This window comes from Somniosus microcephalus, chromosome 22, assembly GCF_052327205.1.
Source record: "Somniosus microcephalus isolate GS21.2 chromosome 22, FLI_Smic_1.0, whole genome shotgun sequence".
NCBI classification, from domain to species: Eukaryota; Metazoa; Chordata; class Chondrichthyes; order Squaliformes; family Somniosidae; genus Somniosus; species Somniosus microcephalus.
Genome location: NC_141008.1, coordinates 46,161,652 through 46,178,539, shown reverse-complemented (window position 1 = coordinate 46,178,539; position 16,888 = coordinate 46,161,652). Strand labels below are relative to the sequence as shown.

The 16,888-nt window shown below is 46.2% G+C and overlaps 1 protein-coding gene across 1 annotated transcript in view; it reads right to left on the bottom strand.

Moving 5' to 3' along the window:
- Window positions 1-2,422: 2,422 nt before the first annotated feature.
- LOC147102244 (telomerase-binding protein EST1A-like) overlaps window positions 2,423-16,888 on the bottom strand; it is a 93,110-nt gene continuing 78,644 nt past the window's right edge. Inside the window, exon 5 of the mRNA XM_085964602.1 lies at window positions 2,423-2,600. Within this exon, the coding sequence (XP_085820728.1) occupies window positions 2,438-2,600 (163 nt within the window). The 3' untranslated portion in view covers window positions 2,423-2,437. The remainder of the gene's footprint in view (window positions 2,601-16,888) is intronic.

Here is a 16,888-nt window from a genome sequence, read left to right as displayed (position 1 = left end):
TTCTCAGTGCCAAAACCACCGACAGATACCAGTCAGTGAACTATTTATAAAACACTTCTGACTAAATGTGGCACATAATGGGTGAAAAAGCTGGACAGAACGGAGGAAAAATATAATACCTACTTTTATACAGCACCTCGTCACATCTGTCAAACACTCTGAAGTGCTTCACTACCATTCGTTTTTGTGCTGCAGGAACTATTCGGCAGGAAAATAGGAATGTAACAAATTAGGCAAAATGGAAATGCAGCTGTGACTTTGGGGTGCCTTGCTCAGTAAGCAAGGTGTTGGGTGAGTAGAAATGCAATCCAGGCACTCGGCAGGGCTGCCCGCTATTACCTGTATTATCTTTGCTTGCTACTGAACCACTGGCTGCCAGTATAACAAGAGCCGCTTGCATTTACATAGCACCTTTAATGTAGAAAAACATCACAAGTTGCTTTAGAGACGTGAGGGGAATAGACATCAACCAAAGGGGAGATACTAGGAGGCACGGCCAAAAGGTTGGTCAAAGAGTTGGATTTTAAGGAGGGGCGATGGGGTTTAGGGAAGGAATTTCAGAGTGGAACCTAAGCAGCTGAAGCCACAAAGGTGGGGCAAGTAGAGGGGGTATGCAAAAGAAGGAGTCAGGAATGGAGAGTTCGAGGGGTAGGTTGCAGGGCTGGAGGAGGTTACAGAGGTAGGATGGGGCATGGTCATGGAGGAATTTAAACACGAGGATGAGAATTTTAATTTGCGATGTTAGGGAACCAGGAGCCAATGCAGATCAGCAAAGGCAGGAGTGATAGGCGAGCAAGATTTGGTGCGGGATAGGATACAGGCAGCAGAGCTTTGGACGAGCTGGAGTTTGTGGTGATGGGAGGCTGGCCAGGAGAATGTTGGAGGAATCAAGTCCAGCAGTGACAAAAGCATGAATGAGTGTTTCAGCAGCAGATGGGCCGAGGTAGGAGTGGAGGCGGGCAATGTTGGAGGTAGACGTAGGCAGTCTTCCTGACAGAAAGGATATGGGGTCGGAAACTCAGCTGAGGATCGAACAGAATTGTCTGGTTAAGTCCCACTTTGGACACAAAGGTTTCAAAGTGGCAGATAAAGAACATAAAACATTGCATGTAGCTGACGCTCCTTTATTTATTTCTAGCACCCAACACTCCCTCCCCCATGGGCATTCGGTTGTATAACTCTGTCCAGCTATACGGTTGGAGACTTGGTCTGGGTAAAGCTGTTGAGGAGCCTCGCTCATTTAATTACAATGGGAGGACTTCAAAGAGGAGATAGTTTGGGTACAGACCAGACACTTTCCCACAAGGGGGAAAGGAAAGGCATCCAAAGCTTGAGCTCCCTGGATGAGTAAAGATATAGAGATGAAAATGAAACAAAAAAAGGGGGCTTATGATAAACGTCAAGTTCATAATACAGTAGAGAATCAAGCTGAATATAGAAAGTACAGAGGAGAACTGAAAAAGGAAATAAGAGGGACTAAGGGATTGTATGAGAAAAGATTAGCGGCTAACATTAAAGGGAACACTAAAGCCTTTTATACACATATAAATAGTAAACGGCTAGTCAAAGGAAGGGTGGGGCCAATTAGTGACCAAAAAGGGGATCTTCTTGTGGAGGCCGAGGTACTAAATGAGTACTTCACATTTGTCTTCACAAAATAAGAGGATGCTGCCAATGTCACAGTAAAGGAGTAGGCAGTCGCGATATTAGATCGGGTAAAAAAATATAAAGAGGTACTTAAAAAGTTGGCAGTCCTCAAAGTAGAAGAGTCACCCGGTCTGGATGGGATGCATCCCAGGTTACTGAGAGAAGTAAGGATGGAAATGGAGGCGGCTCTGGCCACAATCTTTCAATCCTCCTCGGATATGGGAGTGGTGCAAGAGGACTTGTGGGTTGGAAATGTTACATCCCTATTTAAAAAAGGGGAGAGAAATAAACCCGGTAACTACAGCCTAACGTCGGTGGTGGGGAAACTTTTAGAGACAGTAGTCTGGGACAAAATTCCTCGTCACTTGGAAAGACATGTGTTGGATGACAGTCAGCACGAATCTGTTAAAGGCAAATCATGTCTGACTAACTTGATTGAGTTCTTTGATGAAGTAATGGAGAAGGTTGATGAGGGCAGTGCAGCTCATGTTGGGTATATGGACTTTCAAAAGGTGTTTGATAAAGAGCCACATAATAAACTTGCTAAAACAAAATAGAAGCCCGTGGGATGAAAGGAGCAGTGGCAGCGTTGATATGAAATTTGCTGAGGGACAGGGGTTTCTATTATGTTTTCTAACCTACCTGCTGGTGGAGACTGTGACGAGGTACAAAGGAAGAAAGACTGCCGCCATGATGGGGCTCGATATCATTTTCTCATTTCCTTATACGTGCCATTTCCCTCTTGTGTGTTGTAGCTATTGTTGTGTAACTCAAGCAATAAAGTTACAAATCAGAAGTAGGACTCACCTTTAAGCTGAGAGTGGTGCACTGCGAACATGTTTATAGCCATGAGCTGCAGCATACGGGTGTTACCAATGGGGGATGGGCTGTGCTGAAGCAGCGCTCGGAATTCTTTCAGAACATTTGCAGCCACTGATGGGAAGGTCTCCATTCTGCAATAGAAAGACAGAAGGAACTTGCATTTATATAGCATCTTCCACCACCTCAGGGTGTCCCAAAGTTCATTACAGCCAATTAAGTACATTTTTGAAGTGTAGTCGCTGCAGTAAGGAAACACGGCAGCCAATATATGCGCACAGCAAGGTCCCACAAACAGCAATGAGACAATCTGTATTAATAAATTTGGTTGAGGGTGGCCAGGAAACTGGGAAGAACTCCTCTGCTTTTCTACAACTAGCGCCCTGGGATAATTTATATCCACTTGTTTGACGTCTCAATCGAAAGACAGCACCTCTGACAGTGCAGCACTCCCTCAGTACTGCACTGGAGTGTCAGCCTGGATTTGTGTGTTCAAGTCTCTGGAGTGGGACTTGAACCCACGACCATCTGACTGAGGTGAGAGTGCTACCAACTGTGCCACGACTGACACCAATGGGAAAAAGAACAGTATTGGCAAATGAGTGACTGTTACACCTAGTGTATATCCAGGTTAACCAACCCTAGATCAAAACTCTATACATATCAAAGTTAATACCCATTGCACAGTGGAGTATTTTACAGCAAGGAAGTCACACCTATTTACAAGAACCTCTGTTTAATGAAGCTTGAAAAATTAAAATTCAGCAATAATTGGCAGAGACTAGCAATAAAAATAGGTGGAGATTTCTTGCATGAATTAGCATCAGAAAAGATGGCAGTTACAATCTGAAATCAGGCTGACAGAGCAAGAAACTGCATAATTAAGCCAGTAAGCAAAACAGACAGTTATCAGGCAAGAGGCAGCAGTGGTAATGTCACTGGGCTAGTAATCCAGAGGCCTGGGCTAATAATCCGGAGACGTGAGTTCAAATCCCACCACAGGGATTTTAAATTCAGTTAATTAAATAAATCTGGAATAAAAAGCTGGCAACCATGAAATTATCGGATTGTCGTAACCCATCTGGTTCACTAATGTCCTTTAGGGAAGGAAACCTCCTGTCCTTACCTGGTCTGGCCTACATGCGACTCCAGACCCACAGCAATGTGGTTGACTATTAACTGCCCTCTGAGTAGCCAAACAAGCTACTCAGTTGTAACAAACTGCTACAAAACACAATGGCCCAGTAATTCGGGTCCCAACGCGTGAGTAAGCACCGTGTACTCACGCGTGGGCCCGATGGAAGTGTCGGTTTTCAGCATGCACAGCGCATGTGCGGAAAACCGGCATTTCCTTTCCTCTGAACCAAAGGGTTCAGAGGTCGAACGCGTGCACGCAGGAGTCTGCGCGCGCGCTGAAATTCCTTTTTTTTAATAAAAGGTTTGCCTGTGCGTGAAGGCCTCAACTTTTTACGAATGAAAAAAGCAGACGTAAGGACTTAGTTTTAAAAGGTAAGTGGCCTAATAATTAAAGTTAGAATTTTTTCCCACAGGTTTATTATTTTAAAGACTTTACAGGTAAGTGTATTTTTAGACCCGATTTGTTAAAAAATTATTTTTTTCAAAAATTTGAATAATTGTTTAAATTCGTTTTTTTACAGTTATTAATAGTTCATTTAATTGGTGGGATGTTTTTTTAACTTTTATTTGAAGTTTAAGTACTGTTTTGGGCACCCGGAGTTTTCATGAGTTTGACAGTTCTTACTATCAAACTCATGAATGAACTTTTGCAACCTCCGATTGGTTGCCCGGTGCTCACGTGATCCCAGCCGGCTCATCGAACTAACTACGCCGCTGGATCACGCAAGCACAGCGCGCCAGGAGCTGAACCGGGCCACTGACAGGAAATCCACGCAGGACCAGGTTTCAACTGTCGGCGCGCTATGTAAGTGTAGGTCGGGGGCTTGCACCCGCGGGAAGCCCCCGACACCAATTTCTGGGCCAATAATAAGAATGAAACCGGAAAACTGCCCAGGTATGTCCTGTCCACAAAAAGCAGGACAAATCCAATCCGGCAAATTACCGCTCCATCAGTCTACTCTCAATCATCAGCAAAGTGATGGAAGGTGTCATCAACAGTGGTAGCAAGCGGCACTTATTCTGCGGCGAGTGTCTCACCTCCTGACTCCCCAAAGCCTTTCCACCATCTACAAGGCACAAGTCAGGAGTGTGATGGAATACTCTCCACTTGCCTGGATGAGTGCAGCTCCAACAACACTCAAGAAGCGCGACACCATCCAAGACAAAGCAGCCCGCTTGATTGGCACCCCATCCACCACCTTAAACATTCACTCCCTCCACCACCGGTGCACCGTAACTGCAGTGTGTACCATCTACAAGATGCACTGCAGCAACTCACCAAGGCTTCTCCGGCAGCACCTCCCAAACCCGCGACCTCTTCCACCTAGAAGGACAAGGGCAGCAGGCGCATGGGAACACCACCACCTCCAAGTTCCCCTTCAAGTCACAGACCATCCTGATTTAGAAGTATATCACCGTTCCTTCATCATCGCTGGGTCAAAGTCCTGGAACTCCCTCCCTAACAGCACCGTGGGAGCACCTTCACCACACGGACTGCAGTGGTTCAAGAAGGGGGCTCACCACCACCTTTTCAAGGGCAACTAGGGATGGGCAATAAATGCTGGCCAGCGACGCCCACATCCCATAAACGAATTTTAAAAAAGCTCCCCGTCAACAACCAGCAGAAACTGTTCACTTGTTTCTTTGTATGGGAATTTATGCATTCTTCAAGGTGAGGTAAGTCAGCACCAGGGATTGGCACATTGTTTTCCATTTCAACCACCTTATGGCAACAGCAATTGTTCCCAGTCAGGCACAATACAGGTTAGATACAGAGTAAAGCTCCCTCTACACTGTCCCATCAAACACTCCCAGGGCAGGTACAGCACGGGTTAGATACAGAGTAAAGCTCCCTCTACACTGTCCCATCAAACACTCCCAGGGCAGGTACAGCACGGGTTAGATACAGAGTAAAGCTCCTTCTACACTGTCCCATCAAACACTCCCAGGGCAGGTACAGCACGGGTTACGTACAGAGTAAAGCTCCCTCTACACTGTCCCATCAAACACTCCCAGGGCAGGTGCAGCACGGGGTTAGATACAGAGTAAAGCTCCCTCTACACTGTCCCATCAAACACTCCCAGGGCAGGTGCAGCACGGGGTTAGATACAGAGTAAAGCTCCCTCTACACTGTCCCATCAAACACTCCCAGGGCAGGTACAGCACGGGTTAGATACAGAGTAAAGCTCCCTCTACACTGTCCCATCAAACACTCCCAGGGCAGGTACAGCACGGGTTAGATACAGAGTAAAGCTCCCTCTACACTGTCCCATCAAACACTCCCAGGGCAGGTACAGCATGGGTTAGCTACAGAGTAAAGCTCCCTCTACACTGTCCCATCAAACACTCCCAGGGCAGGTGTACCAGGGGTTAAATACAGAGGATTAGGGGATGGCAAAGATACTGCAGGAAACTGTGTTATCCGGAGGCTAACTGTCCGGAATGCTCAAGCCACCGGCAAAAATCAGGTGCCGTTTTCGTTAGGTTTTTTTTCTTCTCGTTGCTTTTTTCCTCAACAGTCAAGCTCTGCAAGGTCTGCTGAAGCTGTTGTTAAGCTACAGAGATGCTACAGAGACGCTTGGACTGTTTAGCAACAGGGCTTGTTGACAGGTAGAGCTTCCGTATCTTTCAACATTAGCGCTGGAGTGTCCGGCAGTTTTGAGGGAACGGCAACAGCTCGGTCCCGTCGGTGCCGGATAGCACAAAGTTTCCTGTAAATAAGTATTTTTCCTCAATTGCTTAGAAGACATGGATAACAGAACTATAGAACCACCAGAGGTGGGTACAGAACAGTTAGCAGAGATTTTTATTCAAGGGGTAATGACTGCTTTATGTGGACAAATCACAGATACCTGGATGGCATACATCCAAGCACCCTGCTGATAGCAGCTTGGATAGAAATAGAAGATTCTCAGACTACAATTTTCCAAACTGTGCCAGAGAACTGCAGGGTGGGAAATCTGACAACCCTTTCAAAAAAGGAGACAGGGATAAGCCAGGAAATTACAGTCCAGTTATTGGTAAATTGTTAGTCTGTGATATGGGATTAAATTACTGAGCAATTGAAATTAATCAGGACTAATCATGCAGATTTCTAAGGGCAGGGTGTGCTTGACTAAACTTACATTGTTATTTGAAGAAATACAGAGGATCAAGGAAATACAGTGGATGTGGTTTATATAGATCTTCAAAAATCTTTTGATACGGTGAGACAGAGACTTATGACAAAAATAATAGCATATTAAATTAAAGGGATGGAGGTGGTTTGAGGGCAAAAAGCAACAGGTAGGGGTAATGGGAGTTTCTAAAAATGGAAAGATGTGATAAATGTAGTTTCACAAGAATCTGTGTGGGGGCTGCTCCTATTTAATTTGGACTTGGGAATTGGAACAATATCAACATTTGCTGATGGCACTAACATTTTGGGGGTGGGGGGTCAGAGATGGCCAATTGTGATGAAAAATGTGAAAGACTGCAAAAGGACATTAACAGGATGGGCAAATAAGTGGCAGATGCAGTTCAATGTGGAAACATGTGCAGCAGAAGGGAAGGAAGATGCTCCTCAAATGGTGAGATTTCAAATGGAGTCAAGGAGCAGAGGGTCCTTGAAGTGCAGATACACTGGCCATTAAAAGGGGACAGCACAAGTCAACAAGGCCATGAAAAGGCCAGTGGAATCCTTAGTTTTCTATCTATAGACACAGAATAGAAAAGCAAGATGGCAATGTTGAACTTGTACAGGACCTTAGTTAGGCTACAATTGCAGCACTGGGCAATTTTGGGTACCCCATTACAGGAAGGATATGAAATTAATGGAAAAGGTACAGTGTAGATTCACTGGGATGAGGAGTTACCGCTATCAAGAGAAACTCGAGAAGTTGGGGCTTTTTTCCACTTGAGCTCAGAGAGGGCTCTAGATTATAAAGGGTTCCGATAATAAATAGTGATAAATGGCTTCCATTGGCCAGAGAGCTGGTAACGAGGGGGCACAAATTTAATATAATCACAAATAGAATTAAAGGGGAGATTAGAAAACACTTCTTTACAGAGAGGTTGGGTAGAACGTGGAATTTTCTGCCATAAACCATTTCTGAAGCAAAGTTCATAAATTCCTTCAAAGGCAAAATAGATACTTGCTGGCAAAAGATTAAAGGGCGCGGGGAGCAAGCAGGAGAGTGAGATTGGGCCAGGTGGCTCCTAAAGGGCCGAATGGTCTGTTCCTGTAGATTCGATGATCTTTTTCATTTCCCACACCAGCCATTCTATGAATTAGAGGTAGTTTTGTCCTTCGGCCCCAAGGCACTAGGACTGAACTGAGACCGTCCAAACTTATTTCAGGTAGGAGCCTTGAAGCCAGCAGACTGAAAAGATTCTGTCCCGTGTCTGGATTGAATCCAGGTTCCAAGCGTGAAAGGGCAGTGTGTAGCTCAGTGCCCCGTCCAGTATCGCCTTCCCCAACCTGGTTTGTTCAGTTTATGAAGTCAGGGCTATTTCTGTTGGTAGATTCCTCCAACCCACATTCTTATGCAGGATGTATTTCAGCAGCATGACCCCCAAAAGTGGAAATGGTTTCAATAAATATTTTCGCTGCACGTTCAAAGCACAGTCCTGACACACAGATTGTACACAGGATCTCCGTGTCCCTGGCAAGGGCAACTCTCTACGTTTGTCCACATCCTGCCATCTCACAGCCACTGCTCATAACAAAGCAGATTTTCATTGTCTACTGACAAATTACTTCAACCCACTGAGCAAATCTCCTCCGCCACATCAGTCATTTGTACAGATTGAAAGTGAGCAGGACTATTACAACGCCGCGCCACAAGGCACAGAAGGTGCCGAAAGCGACTTTGATGTTCCGTGTATTCGTAATGGAAAAGCTGGCTGCAAAATCTGTTTTATATAAAAAAAATATATAAAGTGAGTCTTCATCATAGAGCTATCCGTTTCTCTGGCAAACTTCACGCTGTAACACAACCCACAACCCAACAGTAACACAGACTTCAAAGGTGCGAGTTTCTTAATTACAGCTCACCTGTGCCAGTACATGCACTTAAACCTGAACCTGTGCCGAACAAGCGCCTGGGTGCTTCAGCCCAACATAAACCCCAGCTCCTTCGTTATTGCCAAGTTGTCAAGTGCAGCAGAGTACAGATAAACACACAGTGGATCCAAGCGCAACTCCGATCCAAGCATGAAAATTCCAACGCACAATTTCTGTTCACTTTCATTAGAGAGAAATCCTGATTCACTGGGCTCGCTGGCAGGTCTGTGCTGAGTTACAGACCTGGGCAGCCGATCAGAACAGTGTAAATGCATAAACATTACCTCATTTCAGTAGCAAAGTGAACAGTTTTGTTTTTGACCTCTACCTTAAGCACCCATTGCAATCCCACTTTGCACACCATGCTGCAGGTACACACCTCCTTACCCAGAGGCGCTGACAAACTGATGACATGGGATCAGCGATGTCATGAGACCATACTTACATGCAAGTTCCCCTCCAAGTCATCCACCATCCTGGGCTTCTTTACTTCTTTCTGGGGAGGTGGGCAACACTGGCATGGCCACATTTATTGGCCATCCCAGCAGCCCTGAAAAAGTAGTGGGCCCTCTCCGTGAACCACTGCATTCTTGAACTTATTCTGTATCTGGGTAGCTTTCGAGGTCATTTCAGAAGTCATTACGAGTCAGCCACATTGAGGGACTGGAGTCACGTGTAAGCCAGACCGGAAAAGGACAGCAGGTTCCCTTCCCTGAAGGACATTCGTGAGCCAGTTGGGTTTTTACAACAAAAACTCAGCTTTCATGGTCATTTTTTCTGGTGTACGCCCACAAATTTACCAGATTTATTGATGTACATTTTATAATTTGTCTTGGTGAGATGTGAATTCTAGTTCAGTACCATCACCAGCAGATTCTGTCCCAATCGTGTCCTCATTTTCTGCACCTTACAGCAGGAGTCAGTGGATTTCAATCAGGAGCAGGAATTCCCTTGGCTGATTTCCCCCCACCCATAGCCAGGAGACTCGGATACTAATTGAAAAAAGAACGAGCCTTGATGGAAGGCTATTCCTTGTATCTAACACTGGGATATGAGCAACTCTCAGCCCTTGGCCACAATCTAGAAATCATTAACCAAAACCTCATTTCCTTGCAGATTCTGGAGTATATCCCATCTGGTCCAGGTGCCCCTATACATTTAATGCTTTGAGTTTCTTCATAACACAGGCATAACTGACCTCTACATGTGTTACAGATTTCTGAACCAGTCTGACTGCATCTGGAATTCGTCCAAAGTCTTCACTTGAGAAGACTGATGTGCTGCCATTTCCTGATTTCCCCCATGACATTTCCACACAACTTATCCCGTAAAGGACTGACCCGGAATTCACCACTCTGCCTACTTCATGTATTTCTTTCAGAAAAAAATTCAGCTGGTGGCCTCTGACAATCTCCCTTTCTAGTTTCTTTTTACCCCTTAATCATCGTAGGGGTGGGGAGGCAACTCATTGTACTAGGACACATCCAGGCAGTCACCGTACAGTGTGCAGACCCCTAGGTCTGGACAGTCACTATACCACACAGATTCCTAGGTTAAGAATAGTCTCCAGACCTCACCTAGATCCCACCGCACTGCACCTACATTCCCAAGTAACAACTGTCTCCATATCACACCCAGATTCCAGGTAGGAATAGTTATTGTACTGCACCCAGATTCCTAGGTGTGGACAGTCACCATTCCCATACCCAGATTCCGAGGCAAGACTGGTCTCCACATGGCACCTAGATCCCACCGCACTGCGCCCAGATTCCTGTGTGTAGACAGTCACCATACCACAGCCAGATTCCCAGGTTAAGAATAGACCCTGTAACGCAGTCAGATTCACAGTTGCGATTAGCCACCGTACCGCACCCAGATTCCTATTAAGAAGTCACCATACCACACCCAGATTGTTAGGTGAAAACAGCCTCCATATCACACCCAGGGCCCTCGGTGTGGCATGGCCACCAGAGTGCACCTATGTCCCCCAGGTGAGAATAATCATCTTACCGCACCCAGGCGCCTGGGGATCTGGGTGTGCTATGGTGGGGGCACTCACCATACCACACCCAGACCTCCAGGTACCAATAATCACCGTGCCGCAGTCAAGCCCTCAGGTGAGGGACAGCTATCATTATGCTGCATCCACAACCTATTCCAAACAGACCATTTATTTCATTTGAAGATACATGTCTGGAATAGCTTAGTCAAGTTATTAAATAAAAACAGAAAATGCTGGAAACGATGTTTCATCAGTTCTGAAATGTTATTGAGCTGAAACGTTAACTCTGTTTCTTTCTCCACAGATACTGCCTGACCTGCTGAGTGTTTCCAGCATTTTCTGTTTTTATTTCAGATCTCCAGCAGCCGCAGTATTTTGCTTTTATATTAGTCAAGTATTAGCCAGAAACCAACCTTCTCCTCCCAGTGTTTGTGACTAGGGCCTTGGGTTGTTTATCATGCACTACAGGGGCAGGCAGAACCCTGCATTTAACATCCACTCTGTTGGAGGGTGTCTCTTGCAATGAAAGCCCAACATTACACTGGAGCTCTGCACCGCATACGATCTCAATTGCGATCCTCCCTCTCCCCAAATGTTTGTGGGTTCAGATCTGAATATGGGAGCCAGGGCCGCAAATCTGGAGGGGGAACTCTGAGGTAAAGTTCCATAGACAGGGAGCAGTTACAAAACACCCTCATGTACAAATACAGATGGACATGACTGACAGACAATCTAGGCACAATAACCCCTGAACACAGCGTTTGTTTTCTCTACAGTCTGTGCATTTTTTCACATGACTTAAGTCCACCAGTAGCTGCATTTTGTATAAACAGAATTAACTGTACTGTCCAGCCCAGAAATGTTCACAGCTTATAAAATGCAGTACCTTTAACACCATCAACTCTGAATGCCCTTTGCAGACTTCAAAAATGTCCACTTTTAAAATGCTGCAAATCCTTTGGAACACATTTTTCTGCATCAGATATCAGAGCGTTCAATGGATGTTGGAGACATTTACTGAATCATGGAATGTTTAACCCGCAACCAAACCTCTGCAATCTGCCTACAGACCTCGGGGCTTTACACCACTTCATTCTCCAGGGGCTTGCTCACAAGGCATCCAAAATATTCACTCCAGCCAACAGATTCTTTCCTCAGGAGACGGTAAGCAGGCTCAACTGCAGTAGGGGTGCGTTGGAGGCACACTCCCCGCTCCTGTGGCCATTTCAGTTGCTTGTCATTCTGGCACGTCCCACACTCACCAACAGCGGAAGGAAACCGTAACACCAAGATTCCCCCATCCCAATTTCCTCCCCTCCCTTTTCTGAGGCTGCTGCCACTCATTGGGGGATGGTTCCATGGGCACTCGAAGCTTTTTGGTATCTCACCCATTGGGCCAATCTTTACATTTAAGCACAGGCAAGCTACTCAACTGTGGAAAACATTAAAACCAAGTCCAATCCTGTACTCACCCAATGCCCACAGACACATACTCCAAGGGGCTACCAAATAGTGCTCAGGAATGGGAGCCATGGTTAATTTTTCCCCTCCCTAGCACAGAAGAATTCACCTCAACTGATTGGTAGGGTTAAGTACTCCATACCAGCTGGTACATTTACTCTTCCTCAACAGCCTTCAAAGGGTTAAAGAACTTCTCAATAGGTAACATCTGTCGACCAGTAAACCAGGAACTTCTTTGTGATTGGCAGACCTTCTCCGAGGAGTTTAGGCAGCAAATGAAATGTACCAACACAACACATACCAAACCATTTACTCACACGGAACCACTATAAACCCTCAGTGCCACATACCATCGTGTATTAGGTCAATATTTGCAGTAATAGTAATCAATTACAGTAATAAGTCTACTCCAATGTCAGGGGCCGATTAGAATAGCGACCCAACACAAAGCAAGTCAAAACACTTGTTCGGTCTTCACTTTTTTTTCTTACCTTCCTGATTCTCTCCCTGTTCTGATTTGTTTGGTTTATTTTTGCCTTTTATCTAACTAACCTCTCATCCAGTTTCTTTTTGTAAAAATAAGAGCTTTTTACTTACCTTTCCCTGTCCTTTTTGTAGACAGAAACAATTCTCCAAAAAGATGTTAAAGGATGTTAAAAGATGTTAAAAGCTTTGATGGCTATTCTGTTAACTGATCAAAGGTCCCTCTATGATATACCTCACTGAGCCGTACAGAGCAGGAAGCTCTGAGATTCCATCTGTGCCAATGCACATCGGGTGAGCGCACGGAATGGGTCGGGCTGTAATTCGCTTCCTGGTGGAACAGCCTGCGAACAGTGCACAAATGGCCACTTGTGGTACAAGCAGGCTGTTGGCAGCTGAGAAATCGTCCTCCAGCAAAAGTCAGCGCCTTCGGGAATGGAATGGAGAAAATAGGCAAAAATAATAACCTGGGGGGGTGGGGAGGGGACAACTGGCTTGCTTCCAACACACTTTTGCTTGTGTAAAAGCAGCGGCCAAGTGAGTTGGTCAATGGCCCGCACAACAACAGGGTTCCTGGCCTAGTGAACTCATCTGCATCACACTGAAGGTTTACAAACCTATTTAGTGCGCATTATTATACAGAAGATATAATAAAGGAGTCTTGCAAATAAGGTGGATGAACTGAAGGTGTTGATAAACACATGGGAGTATGATATTGTTGCTATCACGGAGACATGGTTGAGGGAAGGGCAAGACTGGCAGCTCAATATTCCGGGGTACAGAATCTTCAGGCGAGACAGAGGGGGAGGTATAAGAGGAGGGGGTGTCGCAATATTAATTAAGGAGTCAATTACTGCAGTAAGGAGGGATGATATATTAGCAGGGTCCTCTAATGAGGCCATATGGGTGGAGCTTAAAAACAAAAAGGGGGCAAGCACTTTGCTGGGAGTGTACTATAGGCCTCCAAACAGTCAGGGGGAGATAGAGGAACAGATATGTAGGCAAATCTCAGAGAAATGTGCAAATAATAGGGTAATAATAATGGGGGATTTCAACTTCCCCAATATTAACTGGGATAGTCAGAGTGTGAAAGGCTTAGAGGGTGCAGAATTCTTAAAGTGCATCCAGGAGAGCTTTTTGAGCCAGCATGTAGAAAGTCCTACAAGAGAGGGGGCGGTACTGGACCTAATTCTAGGGAATGTGGCCGGCCAAGTGGAAAAAGTGCTAGTAGGTGAGCACTTTGGTGATAGTGACCATAATATGGTAAGATTTAAGGTGGCCATGGAAAAGGACAGGGATGGGCCGGAAATAAAGGTTCTAAATTGGGGGAAGGCCGATTTTAATAGGATAAGGCAGGATCTGGCCAAAATGGACTGGGATCAGCTACTTGTAGGAAAATCCGCATCGGAGCAATGGGAGGCTTTCAGAAGGGAGATTGAGATCATACAATGGCAACATGTTCCCGTAAAGGTCAAGGGTGGTTCCAAAAACCACAGGGAACCTTGGATGTCAGGGGATATACGAGAATGGATTAGGAAAAAAAGGAGGGCTTTTGGTAGATACAAAAGGCTAAAGACGGAGGAAGCCCTAGAGGAGTACAAAAAGTGCAGGGGGATACTTAAAAAAGAAATTAGGAGATCAAGGAGGGGCCATGAAATAACACTGGCAAGCAAAATAAAGGAAAATCCGAAGATGTTTTATAAGTATATTAAGGGTAAGAGGATAACTAGGGAAAAAATAGGGCTCATTAGGGACAAAAGTGGCAATCTGTGTGTGGAGCCGGAAGATGTAGGAGGGGTTCTAAATGAATTTTTTGCATCTGTTTTCACTATGGAGAAGGACGATGTAGACATAGAAATAGGGCGGGGGGACTGTGATATGCTCCAACATATTAACATCGAGAGGGAGGAGGTATTGGCGGTTTTAACTGGCCTAAAAATGGATAAATCCCCAGGCCCGGATGAAATGTATCCCAGGCTGCTGTGTGAGGCAAAGGAGGAGATTGCGGGGGCTCTAACACATATATTCAGGACCTCTCTGGCCACAGGGGATGTGCCAGAGGACTGGAGAACCGCTAATGTAGTACCATTATTCAAGAAGGGTAGTAGGGAAAAACCAGGGAACTACAGGCCAGTGAGCCTAACATCAGTGGTAGGAAAATTATTGGAAAAAATCCTGAGGGACAAAATTTGTCTCCACTTGGAGAGGCAAGGATTAATCAGGGATAGTCAACATGGCTTTGTCAAGGGAAGATCATGTCTGACTAATTTGATTGAATTTTTTGAGGGGGTGACTAGGTGTGTGGATGAGGGTAACGCAGTGGATGTGGTATACATGGATTTCAGTAAGGCCTTCGATAAAGTCCCGCACAGGAGACTGGTCAAGAAGGTAAGAGCCCATGGAATCCAGGGTGCCTTGGCACATTGGATACAAACCTGGCTTAGTGGCAGAAGGCAGAGGGTGATGGTCGAAGGTTGTTTTTGTGACTGGAAGCCTGTGGCCAGTGGGGTACCACAAGGATCGGTGCTGGGTCCCTTGCTGTTTGTGGTCTACATTAATGACTTGGATATGAATGTAAAGGGTATGATCAGTAAGTTCGCGGATGATACAAAAATTGGTAGGGTGGTAAATAGCGAGGAGGGTAGCCTCAGTCTGCAGGACGATATAGATGGGTTGGTCAGATGGGCGGAACAGTGGCAAATGGAATTTAACCCGGAAAAGTGCGAGGTGATGCACTTTGGGGGGGCTAACAAGGCAAAGGAATACACAATGAATGGAAAGACCCTAGGCAAGACGGAGGGTCAGAGGGATCTGGGTGTGCAAGTACACAGATCCCTGAAGGCGGCGGAACAGGTGGATAAGGTGGTAAAAAAGGCATATGGGATACTTGCCTTCATTAGCCGAGGCATTGAATATAAGAGCAAGGAGGTTATGATGGAGCTGTATAAAACACTGGTTAGGCCACAGCTGGAATACTGTGTGCAGTTCTGGTCGCCACACTACAGGAAGGATGTGATCGCGTTAGAGAGGGTGCAGAGGAGGTTCACCAGGATGTTACCAGGGCTGGAGCGCTTCAGCTATGAAGAGAGACTGGGCAGGTTGGGTTTGTTTTCCTTGGAGCTGAGGAGGCTGAGGGGGGACATGATTGAGGTGTACAAAATTATGAGGGGCATAGATAGGATGGATGCTGAGGAGCTTTTTCCCTTAGTAGAGGGGTCAATAACTAGGGGGCATAGATTCAAGGTAAAGGGCGGGAGGTTTAGAGGGGATTTGAGAAAGAACTTTTTCACCCAGAGGGTGGTTGGAGTCTGGAACTCACTGCCTGAAAGGGTTGTGGAGGCAGAAACCCTCACAACATTTAAGAAGCATTTGGATGTGAACTTGAAATGCCATAGCATACAAGGCTACGGGCCAAATGCTGGAATATGGGATTAGATTAGACAGGGCTTGATGGCCGGCGCGGACACGATGGGCCGAAGGGCCTCTATCCGTGCTGTATTACTCTATGACTCTATGAGAAGATCTGCAGCGAGTTTAAGATTCTGTGGCATTCACTAAAGCTTCGCTCACGTGGCTGAGGATATCAAGAACGCTCAACTGAACAGCAGCATCATTGCTTGCTACCTTCTTCTTCTTAAGCAGTCCCTCGGAACCGAGGATGACTTGCTTCCACATTAAAAATGAGTTCGCAGGTGACTGATGAGTCCAATGCGGGACCTACAGTCTCTGACACAGGTGGGGCAGACGGTGGTTGAAGGGGCGGGTGGGTGGGGGGCTTGGGTTGACATGCGCGCCTTGCGCTGCCTGTGCTTGCTCCCGGCGAAGAGACTCGAGGTGTTCGGCGCCTTCCCAGATGCTTCTCCTCCACTTTGTGCGGTCTTGGGCCAGGGATTTCCAGGTGTCGGTGGGGATGTTACACTTTTTCAAGAAGGCTTTGAGGGTGTCCTTGAAGCATTTCCTCTGCCCACCTGGGGCTCTCTTGCCGTGCCAGAGCTCCGAGTAGAGCGCTTGTTTTGGGAGTCTCGTATCGGGCATGCGGACAATGTGACCCGTCCATCGGAGCTGATCGAGCGTGGTCAAAGCTTCGATGCTGAGGATGTTGGCCTGAGCAAGAACACTGACGTTGGTGCGCCTATCCTGCCAATGGATTTGTAAGATCTTGTGGAGGCAGCGTTGGTGGTACCTCTCCAGTGCTTTGAGGTGCCTGCTGTACATGGTCCATGTCTCTGAGGCATACAGCAGGGCGGGTATCACTGCTGCTCTGTAGACCATGAGCTTAGTGCCGGGTTTGAGGT